This window comes from Candoia aspera, chromosome 1 (assembly GCF_035149785.1).
Source record: "Candoia aspera isolate rCanAsp1 chromosome 1, rCanAsp1.hap2, whole genome shotgun sequence".
In the NCBI taxonomy this organism is placed as follows: Eukaryota; Metazoa; Chordata; class Lepidosauria; order Squamata; family Boidae; genus Candoia; species Candoia aspera.
Genome location: NC_086153.1, coordinates 212,418,494 through 212,434,774, shown reverse-complemented (window position 1 = coordinate 212,434,774; position 16,281 = coordinate 212,418,494). Strand labels below are relative to the sequence as shown.

The window sequence follows — 16,281 nt, the reverse complement described above, 5'->3', positions numbered from 1 at the left end:
TATATATGATTTTAACAGTTTTTTTGTTACACTTAAGTCTTTTTCTGATTTTAGGTAGCCTATGAGACAGAAGTTGGTCTCTGAAATGCTGAGTCTGTACAATATAACAAGAATTTTGAGCATTAATCTCTTTTGGTTTTAGGTTTTAGAATATACATAATTACACAACAATTTATTAGAAAATATATCACAAGGCTTACTACCAATGCCTCTGGTAACGTTTAACAAAGGTATGTTTTAAATGTTTTTTCCAGCAATTTAAAATAAAAGTATCATTCACTTACCTCTTCTATAATACAAATTTCAATGCTTGTTCAGATATATACAAGAAAATATCAAAACACTGTAACCAGGATTATCCATGCTTATCCTAGTGATCCATGTTTATTCGAATTTGTATTTGCTTAGCTATTGGACATGCAACATTGCAACGCAATATGACTATATCCATATAACCATTCCAAGTAACTTTACGAAAGATTAGTAGATTAAGTTGTTTGCAGCTAAAGCCCAACCACAACTGCTATACGGGGCTCAACTGGGATGATATAACAGCATGGTTACCTTAGAAAGAATTCAAACAAAATTTCTAAGAAACATCTTCCAGGTTACCCACTGTGTTCCAAATGCTGTACTTCGACAGAAGCAGGAATCAGTAAACTTGAATCTAATCTCTGGATAAATATCTTTACCTACTGGTTAAAATTGTATCATAACCCCAGTGGACTGACCCATCTAATAGTGGCAGATAACTTCAAATCTTCTTGGGAAATAGCTATTCAAAAGAAACTGAGCCTCTTCAGCTTCTCCAGTGATGCCATCTTAACCTTAGAGTCAGGTCAAGCTAGATTAATGTTAAGGCAAAGGAACTTAAGATATAGAAGGCCAAACAAAAACTGCTGCTTTTTCTCATAATATAATTGCTAATAACCAAATCTTAGCACCTAAACCAGCTTCGTATTTATATCATATTAAAGCCCCCAAATTCAGGAGATCCCTGTCTCTAGCCCAATTTAATGCCCTCTCCACAGCTATTTTGGAAGGGAAATATAGGAAAACCCCGTATGAAACCCGATATTGCCCCTGAGGCACAGGTGCCATAAAAAGCACAGCCCATGTTCTTTTGTATTATCAGTTCTACAGGGACATTCACCACCAGTAGATTACCCCCTTTTATTTAAATTTCCAGGGCACTCTGATCATTTTTATTTGCATTTTCTGTTAAACAACCAAGATAAATTTATTTCTGCTACATTATATGTAAGCTTTGCCCACAAGTGGTTGCCAACAGTTATTGATGTTAGCAGATAATTTTGCTTTGTTTGCTTTATAGAATGTACTTTTATTGGTCAATGACCAAAATAAAGTTTCGGTCTATCTGAAAGATTACTATATCCCTTTTCCCTAGGCACAGTCCTATGTGTCTACTATTTATAAAATAAATGACCAATGCAAGAGCTAAAGATACAAGCATCATTTTAGTTTGTCCCTGATTGCATAATTATTTGTCTTTGGCTTCTGTCTAATGCCATTTTTCCAACACCCCTGCCCTGATATTCTAGAACCTAGACCAAGTGAAATTATGATGAATAAAGCCATGGCATATTATGTACTCAGTTCTTTCCCCCATTTTCATTGAGGTCACAAGGTAAAATCACAAGATTTTCACAAGATAGCCCATGGAACTCACATGCACATGCCAATTTTAATACCAAGATTTGTGACAAATACATGAGAGTTGTAACAATTATTTCAACCTCTGATCTTTTCTTCCTGGTACTTTCCCTCTATAAGTCATACTTCCTATGGTACTGTTTCATTACATAAAACATGGAGATGTTTATTTTTCCTGCATGTATGCACAAAAGCATGCACATTCAGAAGCAAGCTGTGTTTCTACACATCCCCAACATGCACAACTGTACAGAGTTTTACATCTCCTTCCAATCACAGTCTGTTGCGGGAAAACTCTCCTTCATAATGAATAAAAAGCACGTAAGATAGTAGAGTCTTTGTCTCCCCACCCCCCAAAAATAATCTGATTATCATGGGGTTACACAGCATGTGAACAAAATGAAACCCAGACAGGATTAATGAATAGAAATCATGTATTTCCTATATAGTTACACACCTGGTAACTATAAACCTAAAACAAGTTACAACATTCACCCATTTTTATGGAGAAATACTGAAAGCCAAAAAACAGCTTGTTGAAAGGTTTCTTAAAGGAAAGCAGGCCATAGAAAAAAACACCATCTTAGTAGATGATTAACATTATACTTTGAATCTACTATGATAGATCATATTCTGTCAGTGGAATAAGATAAAATCAAAATAATGAATTATTGCTGCACTTTTACAAAAATTATGTTTGATAGATGCCTGCTTTGAGATCACCCGCCGTGCAACTTAATGCAGCAGGACCAGTCTTTTCAATGTGAATTTCAAGCTGCAGGTACCAATAAACACATCCCCCCACTGAAGGATTCATGCAAAATTTTCAGCAATTACTCTTCAAAGGAGCTATATTACATAAGGTGCTTTCCTGTGGCGCTGTGAAAAGATTTTTAGTATGTGCCACCAGGAGGCTTCCAGGAACCATGAGAGCAGAAAAGAAATAATTGGCCCAGTGGAAATAAAGTATTAATGAAAACTTCAGCAGAGATAAAAATAGCTATAAGTACTCACATATATTCTCTGTGCGCTGAATGAACTGCTGCTGCATTGCTGTAACGCCACAGAACTATCACAGAGGACAACACATCCAAAGTGGCATCAAACTGGAAAAGATAAGAAGCAATTTAATTGGGGCAACTAAGGCAAAACACATTGCAATGAAAGATTGCTAAGGGTACCGTAGGGCTATATACTGATGCAGCATCAGTCATTGGAATAAAAAGCAAGGAACATTTATTAAAAATTAGTTGACTTTTTTATTTAAAAAGAAACCAAAAAAGATACAATTATGTCAGTTTGGGGAGTAATAAAATTTTAAACCCCATCAATCATACAGCATAACCTCTTTTCTGCTGCAAAACACACGCATATTTAAAAATAAAACTCTTCCGTAAGGGGAGAAGGATCAAATTTACCATAAAGTAATGAACGTTACTGTAAAATAATAAAAACTAGAGTGCAAATTGTTACTGAATTTTCTAAATTTGCAAATTGTAGCACCAAGTTCTTATCTCTGATGGATTCACATGAACAATATTGCTAGAACTAGCTGTCTTCTTAGACACATGATGACAACAGTCACTAGTTCAAACTACAAACCAATCCTATTAGATATGTATGATGATGATCTGGGGGAAAAACAATTTTTTAAAGAGTTCTTAATGATCGAGCTGAATATGAATATATGAACATGAACAGAACTACCCAAAAGAGGATTTATTATTTGATTAATTGATTGTTGTACTTATTCTATTGATCTCCTACCTTTCTTCCAGCTCAAGGAGGCAAACATAGCACTCCCTCCTCCAGGTTTTCCTCACAATAACCCTGTGTGGTAGATTGGGCTGTGACAGGATCAAGGTCACCCACTGAGCTTCCGTGGCCGAGGGTGGACTAAAACCCGTGTCTCCTCCCTCCCACTCCCAGTCCAGTCCAAGACCTGAACCACTGCACAACACCAGGTCTCTCTAGCATTGTAGTATCATGGAGGAGGGATATAATCACCTAATTTGGGGGTGGGGGGAAACCACCTCTTTGCTCATTTGAAATTTGCCCTAAGAATTAGAATTTTTTTTTAAATGCTAGACAAATAGTGGTAGACTAGAATATCCCCCTAGTCCATATTCTGCTTTTAGCAGAGCTCCCAGTAGTTGCAAGCCAGCATGAAGGTGATTAACTTCCTGATATTCAGACATACCCTGGCAGTATACATAGAGAATTAAGTCAGCTCTTGCTTAACACTGTTAATAAAACAAACCTCCACCAATTGGACTAAGCCTCTGTTGAAACGTTCTTGAGTTATGCTAGCTGATACAGGAAACTGTGGACAATGCTGGGAACATGCTTTAGATCCATTTCTAATCCTTCTGTTAAATTCAAATGAGAAATGCTCCTTAAAAATGCAATTAGTCTTCTGAGGTTGTTGTTTAATTTTACATATCATCCCGCTCTTCATTAAATCTCTTTGTATGAATTGACAAAATGAATGGTATGATTTGTGGCATCTGTGGATGAAACTAATGTGTGGATTTGATCAGAAACAGCAGATGTACATTTCAATTATGAGAATACTTACCGCAAATCCAAATGATGAAGCACTGTACCTCATTACAGAGACAGCTAAAAGGAAAAAGAAATTTTAAAATCTACATCCACTGAAATTGCATGCTTGATTAATCACTCACACTGCGTAAATGATACTATCGTAGTTCTATAAAATCAAAATGAATATATCAGCATTTGTTTTTCAGATACTAGGGTAGGGCTGGAGAATAAGGCAGACTACCTGAAACAGAGAACCTGCACTATATATTGAATATATAAATTCACTATTTCATAATAAATATTTATGAACAATAATCTTTTAGAATTAGTTTAAATTTTAATAGGATACAATTGGTAAAGAGACAGAGTATTCTCTCTATGCAGATATAGTTCTGTCTTTTCATAGGGAAGCACAAGACATGCTTCCTCCTATTATCTCCAAAGCAGCTCTTTGAATGCTTTCAACTCCCTGAAATACTGTGTTTTGATTTCCGCTCACAAGGGTTTTCTGTAGAATTACTGTCACTGAAACAAGCAAAACAGCTATCAAAACCATTTTTAAGAACCAAAATTTCTCAGGTTTTCTCAGTAGTTGTTCAGATCAACAGCAGCCAGTACCAATTGTTCATTTTTGTTTTGTTACAGTTCAAGCTGGGGAAATGTCAAAAGGCATTCATATCCAGTGGATTCAACATCCTAAGATAATGTTAATACAATTTAAAAAACATTTTTGCAGTTTACAACATGAAGGGCTTTGAATATATAAACTGTTATCAAATCATTATTCCTTACAATCTAAGATTTGCATTAATCATCCTTCTGTTTCATTTTTATGTGAAAAGAAGAGGAAGGAAACAAGGAAACCAAAATTTACAGTTCTCATACACAATCAAAATGTATGTGTCTAATCAGTCATGTAATACAATGTAATTGTTAATATCTAAGTCAATCTACTTAGCAACAGAACAAAAATGGAAAATTAAACATATAAATTAACATACACTGATTTCTGTATAGACTTCCAATCAGGACTCCTAGCGTTAAAGGCCTGTTTAGCTCTAGAAAGAGGTTAGTTCTTCTGATCAAAGGCCAGCTAACGTTTTTTTTCCTGATCTGATGTAAAAGTAACACTTCCCAACTTTTCAAGACATGAGCCATTGACATGCATGTTGTGTGTTGTTTCAGTGGTGACCACAGCTGGGGATGAGATCTGCCCAGCTCCTTTGGGCCACTTTTGGTTGTTGTGGACACCCCCCCTCCCAGCTGCTGCTGACTTCCTTCCACTTTGGTTTGTGTTGTGGGACTAACGGGATGGCAAGAGAGGACTAAAAGAACCAAGATTGCTAGAGAAAGCCACTGACCGCTGCAAAGAAAACTGCTTGACAGATCCATGTAGAAGCAAACACCCCAACATGCAGGTTGCAGCTGCAGGGCAAGAAACAAATGTTGGGACATTTGTTTCTACATGCAGGTTGCTATAAGGAAGTCCTGGTCTAGAATGTGGTCAACAAGGAGTTCTCTAAGCCACTGTTTCTCAACCTTGAGAAGTTTCAGATGTGTGGACTTCAACTCCCAGAATTCCCCAGCCAGCCTTGCTCTAAGAAGTAGGACAGGATCTCAACAAACCAAACTACTTCTACCTGTATAGAAACAAGGGCCACAATGTGCTTGATTTAAAGGGATTTAAATGAAAATGGGAAAACAATGATTTTTTCTTTCCGAAGTGCTCTTCTACATTAGAGATTAGAAATGACAAATAGGTGTGGGTGTGTCCGCGCGCGCGCGCATCACTTATGGGAAAAGTCTGTAAAGAAAAGTTGTAATTCTGTGTTTACATTGTAGAGGGCAGAGAGGACATACAACGTTTTTTAAAATTCAGATTAAAAAAATTGTTAAATGACAGATTTATTTTACTTTTTTGACCACTATCTTGCAAATACTTCTGATAAATGGTTGGATAAGCAGTTAGTTCCTGTTTCATTGCTAGGAGCAAGAACCTAATTAACTTTCACCTTTGACAACTGATTCTAAAAATGAACGTATATTTCAAAATGTGTTGGAAGAGGATCTTTTTTTAGCACAGTCTGCATAGTAAACTATTTGTGCTTAAGATGGAGAAAATATGTATTTCCTCCTTCTGTTCTGTGTCTGCACCATTAAATATTCCGAATGTCTAAATTTGCCCTGCTATGTAATGTGTAGTACATATGGCAACCATTCTTGCTTAAATTTAAATAACTTCTGTTATGGATATATACAATCTATCTTGCCATTGCTGTATATTCTCCAACTTTGACCTCCCAATCTGATATTATTGCCAAAGTTTCTCTTTTCCAAAGTTGTGCCAAATTTGTTTTTGCTGCAGATATTTTTCATTTGTTTTCAGAAATTACACTTAATAGGAATATTTGTGATTTCAGTTCAAATTTTATTTTTAGGATTTCTGAATATCTGATGTACTTCCAGTATTTTTGAAGGTTTTTTTTAAAAACAAAAATATCACTATGCTAAAATGTTCCTTCTTTTTATGGCATTTCCAACATTTATTGTTATATGATTTGTCTATCTTGATAATTATCAACAGAGTTACTTAACATCTGAAAAACATTTTATACTAATTTCCCCTTTAAAATTAAGGGAATAGCAGCTTGGAGTAAGTTTTATTGATTTTTTTTTCCATAGCTCCTTCGATTGTTGGACTGTAATTATTTCTTTGAAGTTTTGCACCCACTTTATCATACAATTTTTAATTTGTTCCATATCTGTGTCATATTTGAATAACAATTTATATATACTTCCTAACATGTGATCTTAGTAAGTGTTTCAAATTCTGTCATCTATCTCAAAGTCCTTCCTTCTTTCTTGTTTAAAGGCAAGAAAAACATTATTGAGAGAGTGGTTTTTAAAAATGCAATCCTTTTTTTTTAACTATCTGAACCTTTCACATTGTGATTAAATTTATGCAATGCTTTCAAGTTCTTTCAAAGTTATTCAAGTTTAAACACTTAGCAAATGAAGACTGATTAAAATAAGGTAACCAATGACTTTCACACTAGAATGTTATGAAATTCATAGCAGAGACCTGCTCTTATGAAAGAATATTCTGACATGTGTAAATACATGTTTGTAAACTCCATGATGCTGATTCCTCTAAGGAGTTTATTTTAGTTTTATTTAAAAGGATTTTAGATTACACTTCTGAAAATCTGTCAGAGCTATGTGCACATCTAAAAGAATAGTAAAAAAAAGAAAAATCACAGTAGGAAACAAAGCAGAACTAAAGGAAAAGCAAATAATTCTAAATTTAAAAATTTATTACAGCCATCCACTCCAGCAGACTCTGTTACAATGTAACAGAAACACTGGTAAAATAATGTCCTACTGAAACTCCCCAGGGATTTCATAAGAGCATCTCTCCAGTCACTGCCCAATTTCAAATGCACTTGATACAAATAGGATCTTAAAAAGCATTTCCACATATCCTTGATCTGATTATTAAAGCTGTCCATGCACCCATGTAAGAGCCCTACCTTAATAGGGAGGCAATGCTTTGTATGTATCTGTGATCTTAAAAACAGGCAGCCAGAAATTATCTTAACTAATTCAAACAATGCATCTTGCCACTATTTTCACATGATATCTAACACAGAAATTCACATAAAATTTTCATAGCTTATGAAAAATACATACAATTTACATAAATGCATGAACGTTGCCTGGACTAATTCTTTGGCAAAGCAATCTGAATCCAAACTTTGTCCAATGCATTCAGTCCACTGAAGGGGGTCCATAAAATCAAGGTTTTACTTATGAATTACATTACTTACAAATTTACTTATAAATTACAGGCTGGAATAAATAGTTTCATAATTGCAATTGAATTTCCTTTTCTTCTTCTCCCCTTACACCACCAGATCAGCTCTGGAGGATCTATAGATGTGATACATGTGCATGTTTCATGCAAAAAAACCAAAAATGTAAAAAATACAGTATATATATAAAAAGTGGGCCATACAGTGAATGGCCCGAAGTAATACACTGTAACAGCAGGGAGATGAAGAGAACATGGCTAATAACAGCACTGCCAGGAAAAAGAGGAAATTAGCATTTGGGTTTTTTAGGAGCAGAGTGAGCTGTTCTCTGCTTGAGAAAAGACCTATTCAGCACCTAAAGAACAAAAAGCAAGCAGAATTTGTAGAACTCTGAAAGTAGTAGGAGAAAGGCAGGATGAGGCTCATTAGTAACTTCATGTGTGTAAATCCAAGTCTTTTTTTTTTTGCATAAAACTGCTTCTATACATATTCAATTTGCAACTGAGAATGTATCCCATACTTCAACTGCAGAATATTTGAGTCTAAGAAAATGCAGCTCTTCATATTATTAAAATCTTTCCCAACAAGGCTATCAAGACTGTTCACCTCAAATGGATGAGAACTAGACATCTGCAGAAGAACTGGAGAATTCAAATAGGCTGAAGTCTAAAACACCAATATTGTCACAAAATTATGTCCAGTTCTTGTCAATCTGGTCCTATTTCTGTGATGCCCTTGAGACCTGTGTGCTTCAGACACCAATGATTCATGTTTACAGGCACACAGAAGCACACGCCATGCACACACTAACCACTAAGAAATGCTTAATTGAACCATCTTTTCTCTTAACAATCCATTGAGCGGACTTATGCTGCCTTATTCCCCACCTCTGGGAAATACACATTTGCAATAGACAAAAATAAAACAAACCAAAGGGCTCATCTGGGTATACGTATCACATTTACGCCAAGAAAAAAGGGAAAATTCAAAGATATTTACAGAGAGAAACACATTTCTGCCTACAGAGAATATGCATCACACAGGTGAAATATTGGTTTAAATCTAGGCTAATATAAACTGTTTCCAAGTTTTAACAAAGCAGTTTTAATTTTACATTTTTAAAATATTAACTGCATGAAAAGCAACAGGGTGGTTTTTGAGTGAATCTACATACACACAGGTCTGATACTTTTAGCAAATCTCAGAATCAAGTTACTAAGCAGGTAAATCGATTAGTCCCATGACACACTGAACTGCTGTACTGGAGTAGCGATTTCATGGATTTCCAGTCATTTCAACATTAAATTAAAAATAAATAAAATATTATTCTACATGGCAGTAACAATAGCTGAGATTCAAAAGAATAACTCCATTCCTAATATAGAAGCTGTTTTATTGTTAACAAATAGCTAATGAGGATTGACAACCTTGGTCGAGTCCAATGTTGGAATTTATTATTATTTTATGAACAAACCAAATTTGAGAGATTGGAACTATGCAGAATTTTAGTGAAGGAATATTTTGTTTCATCAAACAATTCACTTAGAAAACATTCACAGTGCTGTGGTCTGGAAAAAAGAATAAGGTTTGCAAATGTCATATTGTGTAAATGTGTTCCGTAGATGCCCCAATAATGCAGGGTAGGGGTGGAACAGTGCACCATAAATTTCATTTATTTATTTAATTTATTTATTATCCAAATGTGATTACCACAAATAAATAAATTATTTAATTTGCACTTGAAAAGGAAGGCAAAAGTTAGTTTCAGGACATGTTGAAGTTATATGCATAACTGTTCTCTGTCTCTACTAATTATCTTTTTCTTATTCTCAAATTGTTCCTAATTTTTATTTAAAGGAGAGAGAGAGAGAGAGAGACTACCAAATCCACTAGATAAAGGAAATATACTGCATATACAATTCATTCCAATGCCAGGGATGTTCCAAAAACTGTAGTTCAAACAGTGTTGTGTTCCAAGTGAATTAAGAACCTGTCCCTGAATTAGATATATATTTTTTTGCATAGATTTCCAGTAGCAAAAGGTCGTGATTGTCATGATTCAGAGTGACAGTCAGCATAAATATTAATTCACTGCTCCACTTAACACCTCCCAGCTTTGCCAAACAAGCTTCAAAACTCCGTCTACCTCCCTAGAGAAACCCAAGTAGACCATTACACAAACATTCTCAGATTATTGGCTATTATTTAACCTTTAGGGCAGTGCTCCCTATTTTGGGGCTCTCCGGATACCCTGAACTGCATCTGCCAGAATCACCGGTTAGTGTAACCACCCTGACTAGGAATTCTGTGGATAAGATTAACATATCTGGTTCATTTAAAAGAAATGCTTGAACAACTGCATTCACCATTTCACGTAGGACACATATTTGCCTAGGGAACAGAAACATTCCCACCAGCAATTTGATTTAAATAAGTTATTTAAACTTAAGTATATTTCCTAGGTGGATCCAAGCCAATTTAAATCCTGTTGACTAAAAGCTATTCATGCCACTTATAGGAAATCCTGTATCTAAAGGACCTTTCCCCAGTTCCCACCCCCAGCTTAGACGGAACAAACTAAGCTAAATAAGTCCATTTCACCATAGAGTAAGTACAACTTATGTACAATTATGTGGGAGTAAGGGTCATTGAATTTAAGAGAGCTTTTTACAAAGGGTACATAAGTACTAAGAACAAAGTAAGGGGACTTTGCTTGGCAAAGCTTTGGCAAGCTCTCTGCAGGACACAGGACTTGCTTCCTCCAGCACCTCCAGTTTACCCCAGGTTTTAGCTAGCTGTGACATGTTCTCCAGCATGCACTAATCAAAGCCTAACAAGGCTTTTACACAGAATCTCTTTGGATTTTTGAAAATGACTCCTAGGAGATAAGAAACAGCTCGGAAGCAACACAAAATGTTTTGTCTGGGCAACGTGCATTTTCTCTTTGAGACAAATGTCTTTCAGATACCCTGTAAGAAATAATACTTGGTGTGTGCATATTTGCAGATGGGTATTGACTGATTTTATAAATAGAGCATCTTATTTTGCAGGCAAGTAATCTTAATTAATCATCATACTGGTCTGATTTTTTCAGGAGATGGCTTTGGACCAATGTATCTTTGCAAAAGTGGGGTGTCTGTGTAGGTCTACACATATGCACGAGTGCACACGTGTATGTGTATGTTTGTATGCACAAATATTTCTTAGACAAAGGTTTCAGTGGGAGTTGAGAACCCTAGCTGACAATGTGGGAAAGCTGCTTCTTTATAAAGATTCCTGTTTATAATCTTTCTTCCTGTGTAATCTTTGGGGGAAAGTTTTGTTTTTTTTTTAATTCATGGTTGTATCCATTTCTGTGTAAGTACAATACACAGAACAAATGATCTGCTGTACATTTGCAGGCAAATTTGTTATTTTTAAGTGGAAGTGAAGGAGCTAACCTATATGCAACCTGTAGTAATAATAAAGGAATTTCTTTTTTAAAGGGCCAAATTAAAATAATATGTTATATTACCGGAAGTGGTTTGCCCTTGCCTGCTTCCTAGGGCTGAGAGAGAGTGACTGACCCAAGGTCACCCAGTAGGCTTTGCACCTAAGGCAGGACTAGAAATCACAGTCTCCGGGTTTGTAGCCTGGTGCCTTAACCACTAGACCAGTCTGGGTCTCTATGGCAGTGTTTCTTAAAAGTGTGGTCATAGGATCCCTGGCAGTCCCGCAAGACTCTCTCATGGCTCAGTGAAATCAAAATTATTTTGCCAGATATTGAAGATATTTGAAAAAAATTAAAACAATGACACTCTTTGAATTATTTTATCTGTTAAAAAATATAGGGTTTTTTTCATGAAAAATATTTTATGTTAATATCTAATGTGTTTAATATTGTTATTTTTACATGATTCAATAAATATTCTATGAATGCATCAATTTTAATTTTTAATATGTTAAATGTTGATACATATAACCCATAAAAACGAAAGCTCTTTTGGGGTCCTCTATAACTTTTAAAAGTGGGAAGGGGTCCTAACAGCAAAATGTTTAAGAAACACTGCACTGTGATACAGCTCTGGTATATTTAAAGCAACAGTAAATCTGGTTTTTTCTTTGAAACTCTTGCATGCAGTCTATTCTATTTCCCCACTTGCAGAAAACTTTTCTCTCACCCGAATCCTCAATTTTAGATGCCTTAGCACAGCCTTTCTCAACCTTTTGATCTTGGAGGAACCCTTGAAATATTTTTCAGGCCTCGGGGAACTCCTGCACATTCAGGCTCAAATATAGGCCAGAAGGTACAAAATTACTATATTCGTTTCATGGGTAGGCCTGTATATACACACTAACAGTGTTCTTAAACTAAAAATAAAGAATGAAACTTACCTCTTTAATATGAAGTTGCCTGAATTTGAAATACTTTTTTAAATAAATAGTGATCTTCCAGGGAACCCCTAGTGACCTCTCATAGAACCCTACGGTTGCCCTGGTTGAGAAACCCTGCCATACCAGGTCTTTCAAAGGGGAAGGTAGCTTGACAGTTATGCAGCGCCTCTTCATAGGAATTCTGATTTTTTTTCATACAAATGCACTAAGTATGAAATAAAGTCACAGATGAGAGAAGGGTGAAAGCATTTTATTTTCCTTTTACATGGAATTTAGTGTGGAGGTTTTTGTCATTCCAGGATCTGCAGCTGTTTGGGGTGGAACAGTATTTAATAGCTTTTTTGTTCCTTGTTTTCAATGTTTCAAAAAATGAAAAATATCTTTAACATTAGCAGAACGAAATTGATTTCCAACTGTTTCAAGAAATGTGGGAGTGGAAATTGTGGAAGTGCCCTAAGTAGGCTTGCTGAAAAGTATTTTATTGATCTTAACATCCCATTCTATACTACTGTTTCCTAAAGTACTATACTGTTTTCCAATGAACAGTACCAACAAACCTGATCTAATGCAATCACACAGAATATGCGTTCATGTGCAGAAGGATCCAATCTTAGAAGCACCAACAAATAACCAATAACCAAATGAGTCTTCCTCCCAAATCTGCTATGGGTTCTCCCAGTCTCTATTTATCCATATAGGTACTTGTGTGAATCCAAATGCAAGAAAAGCACTTGGAGAGAACATAGAGGTTAACATTCCAGATCCATATATACTTTTTGCTATTAAATTTCACATGTCTCTATGCTGTTGGCTTGGATCCAGCAATAAATAGATCTGTTATCATCATACCTGGTTTGGCTTGATAACAACAAAAAAGTATGAGAAAAACAGCAAAAACAGATGAGCATTGTTTCTATATGCAATTTAAGTATTTATACAAGATTGCCCAACAAGATATATGCACAATATTATACTTTCTGTCACATCTGAGGCAATTTTATTGCTGTGTTTTTTATACTGACTTTACACACATACTAATTGCTAAACTGTCATGCTATCAACTGATTGAAGACTTACAACGCTGATTTCTCAAAGGGCCATTATGTGACCGGGGCGTGATTGATACATGAATAATTTAAGTTCCCTGTCTGGAAAACAACATTATACAGCAGTGCAAATGTTGCTGCATTAAACACTGTTTAAAACACCTATTTTAAAGGCTAATGTTTTTTGCTAAACCAAATTAATGTTACCAAAAATGTCTATATTGGTAGCTTAGATATTAGAAAAACAACATTTTTTTTCTTTAAACAAATACTGTTAGAATGTATTAATGCTATGTCATACATTTTGCTAATTATTTCATATGAGCCATATTAAAAATTACAGTCAGATTTCAGAAAAGCTCAAATTCTGCTTGAAAGTCCAGCAGCTGCAATATCAATTCAATACTATGTCAAATAGAGTGACCTGAAAAGTATGCTTGAGCTTACTTAACACAAAAGTATGTTAAAGAATTATGAAAACTGATTTTGCACAATTTTGATGTAAAAGTTACAACATTAACCTTAAAAAAAAACCAATGGTAATTGGAAGTTAATATTAATTAAATATGTTCCATAAACACTCTGATTCCAGAGTCTTTTCAATGGTGCATTCACTGATGTTGTAATCAAGTACATCCACCTTATTGCTGGTCATCCTTTTTCTTTTATGTTTTCCAGCATTAATGGAAATCACAAGGAAGCTGTCCAAAATATGATAGTTTGAGCCTGGGCATTTGTCCCTTGAGTGAGAACTCTGGATTGATTTCTTTTACAATCCATTTGTTTTGTTTTCTTGGCTATCCATGGTATTCTCAGGAATAACAATCTATTAAATCTCCTTTCTCTGGTATTAATGTGTAGATTGACCTTTTCCAGTCTGTTGGCCACTGTGGTGTTCTCCAGATCTGCTAGCATAGTTTGGCTATGCCTAATATAGATTTGTGACTTGTGTTTTTAGACCATTTATTCTATATTTCAGATTCCTAAATGAAGATTAAAAAACAGATGTCTAACTGGCATTGCAGCCAGAATAATCAGAGTATCTTACATCAATAGCATTTTTCATCTGTAATATATCGGCTTCAATACTAGTAAGCCTTGCTCTCCTACAAGGAAGTTTTGCCTAATTGTAATTAAACTAGTTTAAGTCCTCTCATGGGACTGCATTATGCTACCCAGACAACCCAGAATATGTAATGTGTTCTGCATAAAATCTTGCTGTGGCAGCAATATCATCCCAAGCCTCTTTCAGCTTTAGCAGTCAAGTGTTAGCCATGAAAATCTATATATTTATGCAGCATGGTACTAAATTTAATTCAACTGTGGTTTTTACCAGGTATAAATCTAACTCAGAGTATGAGGATATGAACAAGTAGTTTTCACTATGAAAGAGCAACTATTAAACTTTGAAGTGAATACCAAGCCCTTCATTACTCCATATGTAAAAGATGCAAGAACTAGAAGTCCTGATGGGCTATATTTTTCCTGAGTCTTAGAAGCTGTCACCCCACGATCTGAGAGGGCAGTTAAGGTTCTTTTCATTCCTTCCCCATAGACAGCCCCTGCTCTCTCAATATAACTAAAGCCATTTAGCCTCAAGGGGAGAGCAACTATGCTCACTCCAGGATTTAGATGACTGATCCCCACAGGCTTGTCTCAACAGAGATAGAAGATATTGGTCTACAATTCCTTTGAATCAGAACCTCAGCTGCAACTCTTCCAATGGCCTGCTTTCATGAACAGAAGTCCTTTCTACTTAAACCTATTTTTGCAGGGGCCCAGTCTTGGCAAATTTCCCTTCCAGTCATAGCAAACTGTCCTTCCATTTGTATACCATTTTCATGGCTTCTGAGGCCATAAGGGCCATAGGAATTGGTGGGTTTAGAAATCCTGTTTGAAAAGCACCACAATTCTACTTCCACACACAAACCTTAAAAGAAAGAAAACTATTCTTCAATACTGAAACCCTATTTTTGACAATGGCGACCATGCTTTGAGGCTGTTAGTGAACACATCTAATAATTCCCTGGCAAACAATCATGGAATAAAAATTGGGTGGTTTTGATAAATTGGATTTTACCCTTGCTTCCAAGTAACAAAAATAAAACAACATTCGAAAAGCTAATGTAAATGTAAAAGCTAATGTAAAGTATGCAAATGCATACTTACTTGTAGAGTAATATAAAACATAATACAAAAATGCTCTTAATGTTTGCTGGGATAAGTCACTACCTGATGTCAAACCTCCAGATTAGTAATAAAGATTAAATTGCGTTTTATACTTTAAAAAAACCTATAGCTCACTGGTTGAGATGAAATAGTAAGCACAGTTAGGCAAGGAGACTAAAATCAAGTACCAGGATAGAAAAGTATCGTGCAAGCCTTACTTCAGTCACTAGGTTTACACATTACAGGTTGTTTCAACTTAAGTGTGTAGTATGAATCCATCCAATGTGTTCAACAGACTGCAGCATTATTCCTAAACCGAGCTAATCTAAAATAATCTTGCTTTAATCACAGCCTGTTAAACAAGCCAAAGTGGCCTAGTTCACACATAATACTAAGCCATAAGTTATAAATAATGGCAGGCTTTATAAATCATGCTAACCTAATACAATATTAAGTGACACAAGAACACTGTCTCTGTCTCCTCTCTCCCTACCAGAAAAAAAATGAATGTGTCCAGTTTAAATATGAGTACACTTCAGGTAGCAACTGAATAATAAACAAAAGGAATGTATGGCTTTGGGCAATCATTCTTGCAATCTACCCAAGATCAATCTACCAGCCATTTGGTCTTTTTGAGTCAATCTTATAGGTGAAATATT

The 16,281-nt window shown here is 35.4% G+C and overlaps 1 protein-coding gene across 1 annotated transcript in view; it reads right to left on the bottom strand.

Annotated features, from left to right (window-relative positions):
- Positions 1-16,281, bottom strand: part of TMEM163 (transmembrane protein 163) — a 74,168-nt gene that overhangs the window by 31,317 nt on the left and 26,570 nt on the right. The window contains exons 3-4 of the mRNA XM_063288717.1: positions 4,253-4,296; positions 2,689-2,780 (exon numbers count right to left, since the gene is read on the bottom strand). Of these exons, the coding sequence (XP_063144787.1) occupies positions 2,689-2,780; positions 4,253-4,296 (136 nt within the window). The remainder of the gene's footprint in view (positions 1-2,688; positions 2,781-4,252; positions 4,297-16,281) is intronic.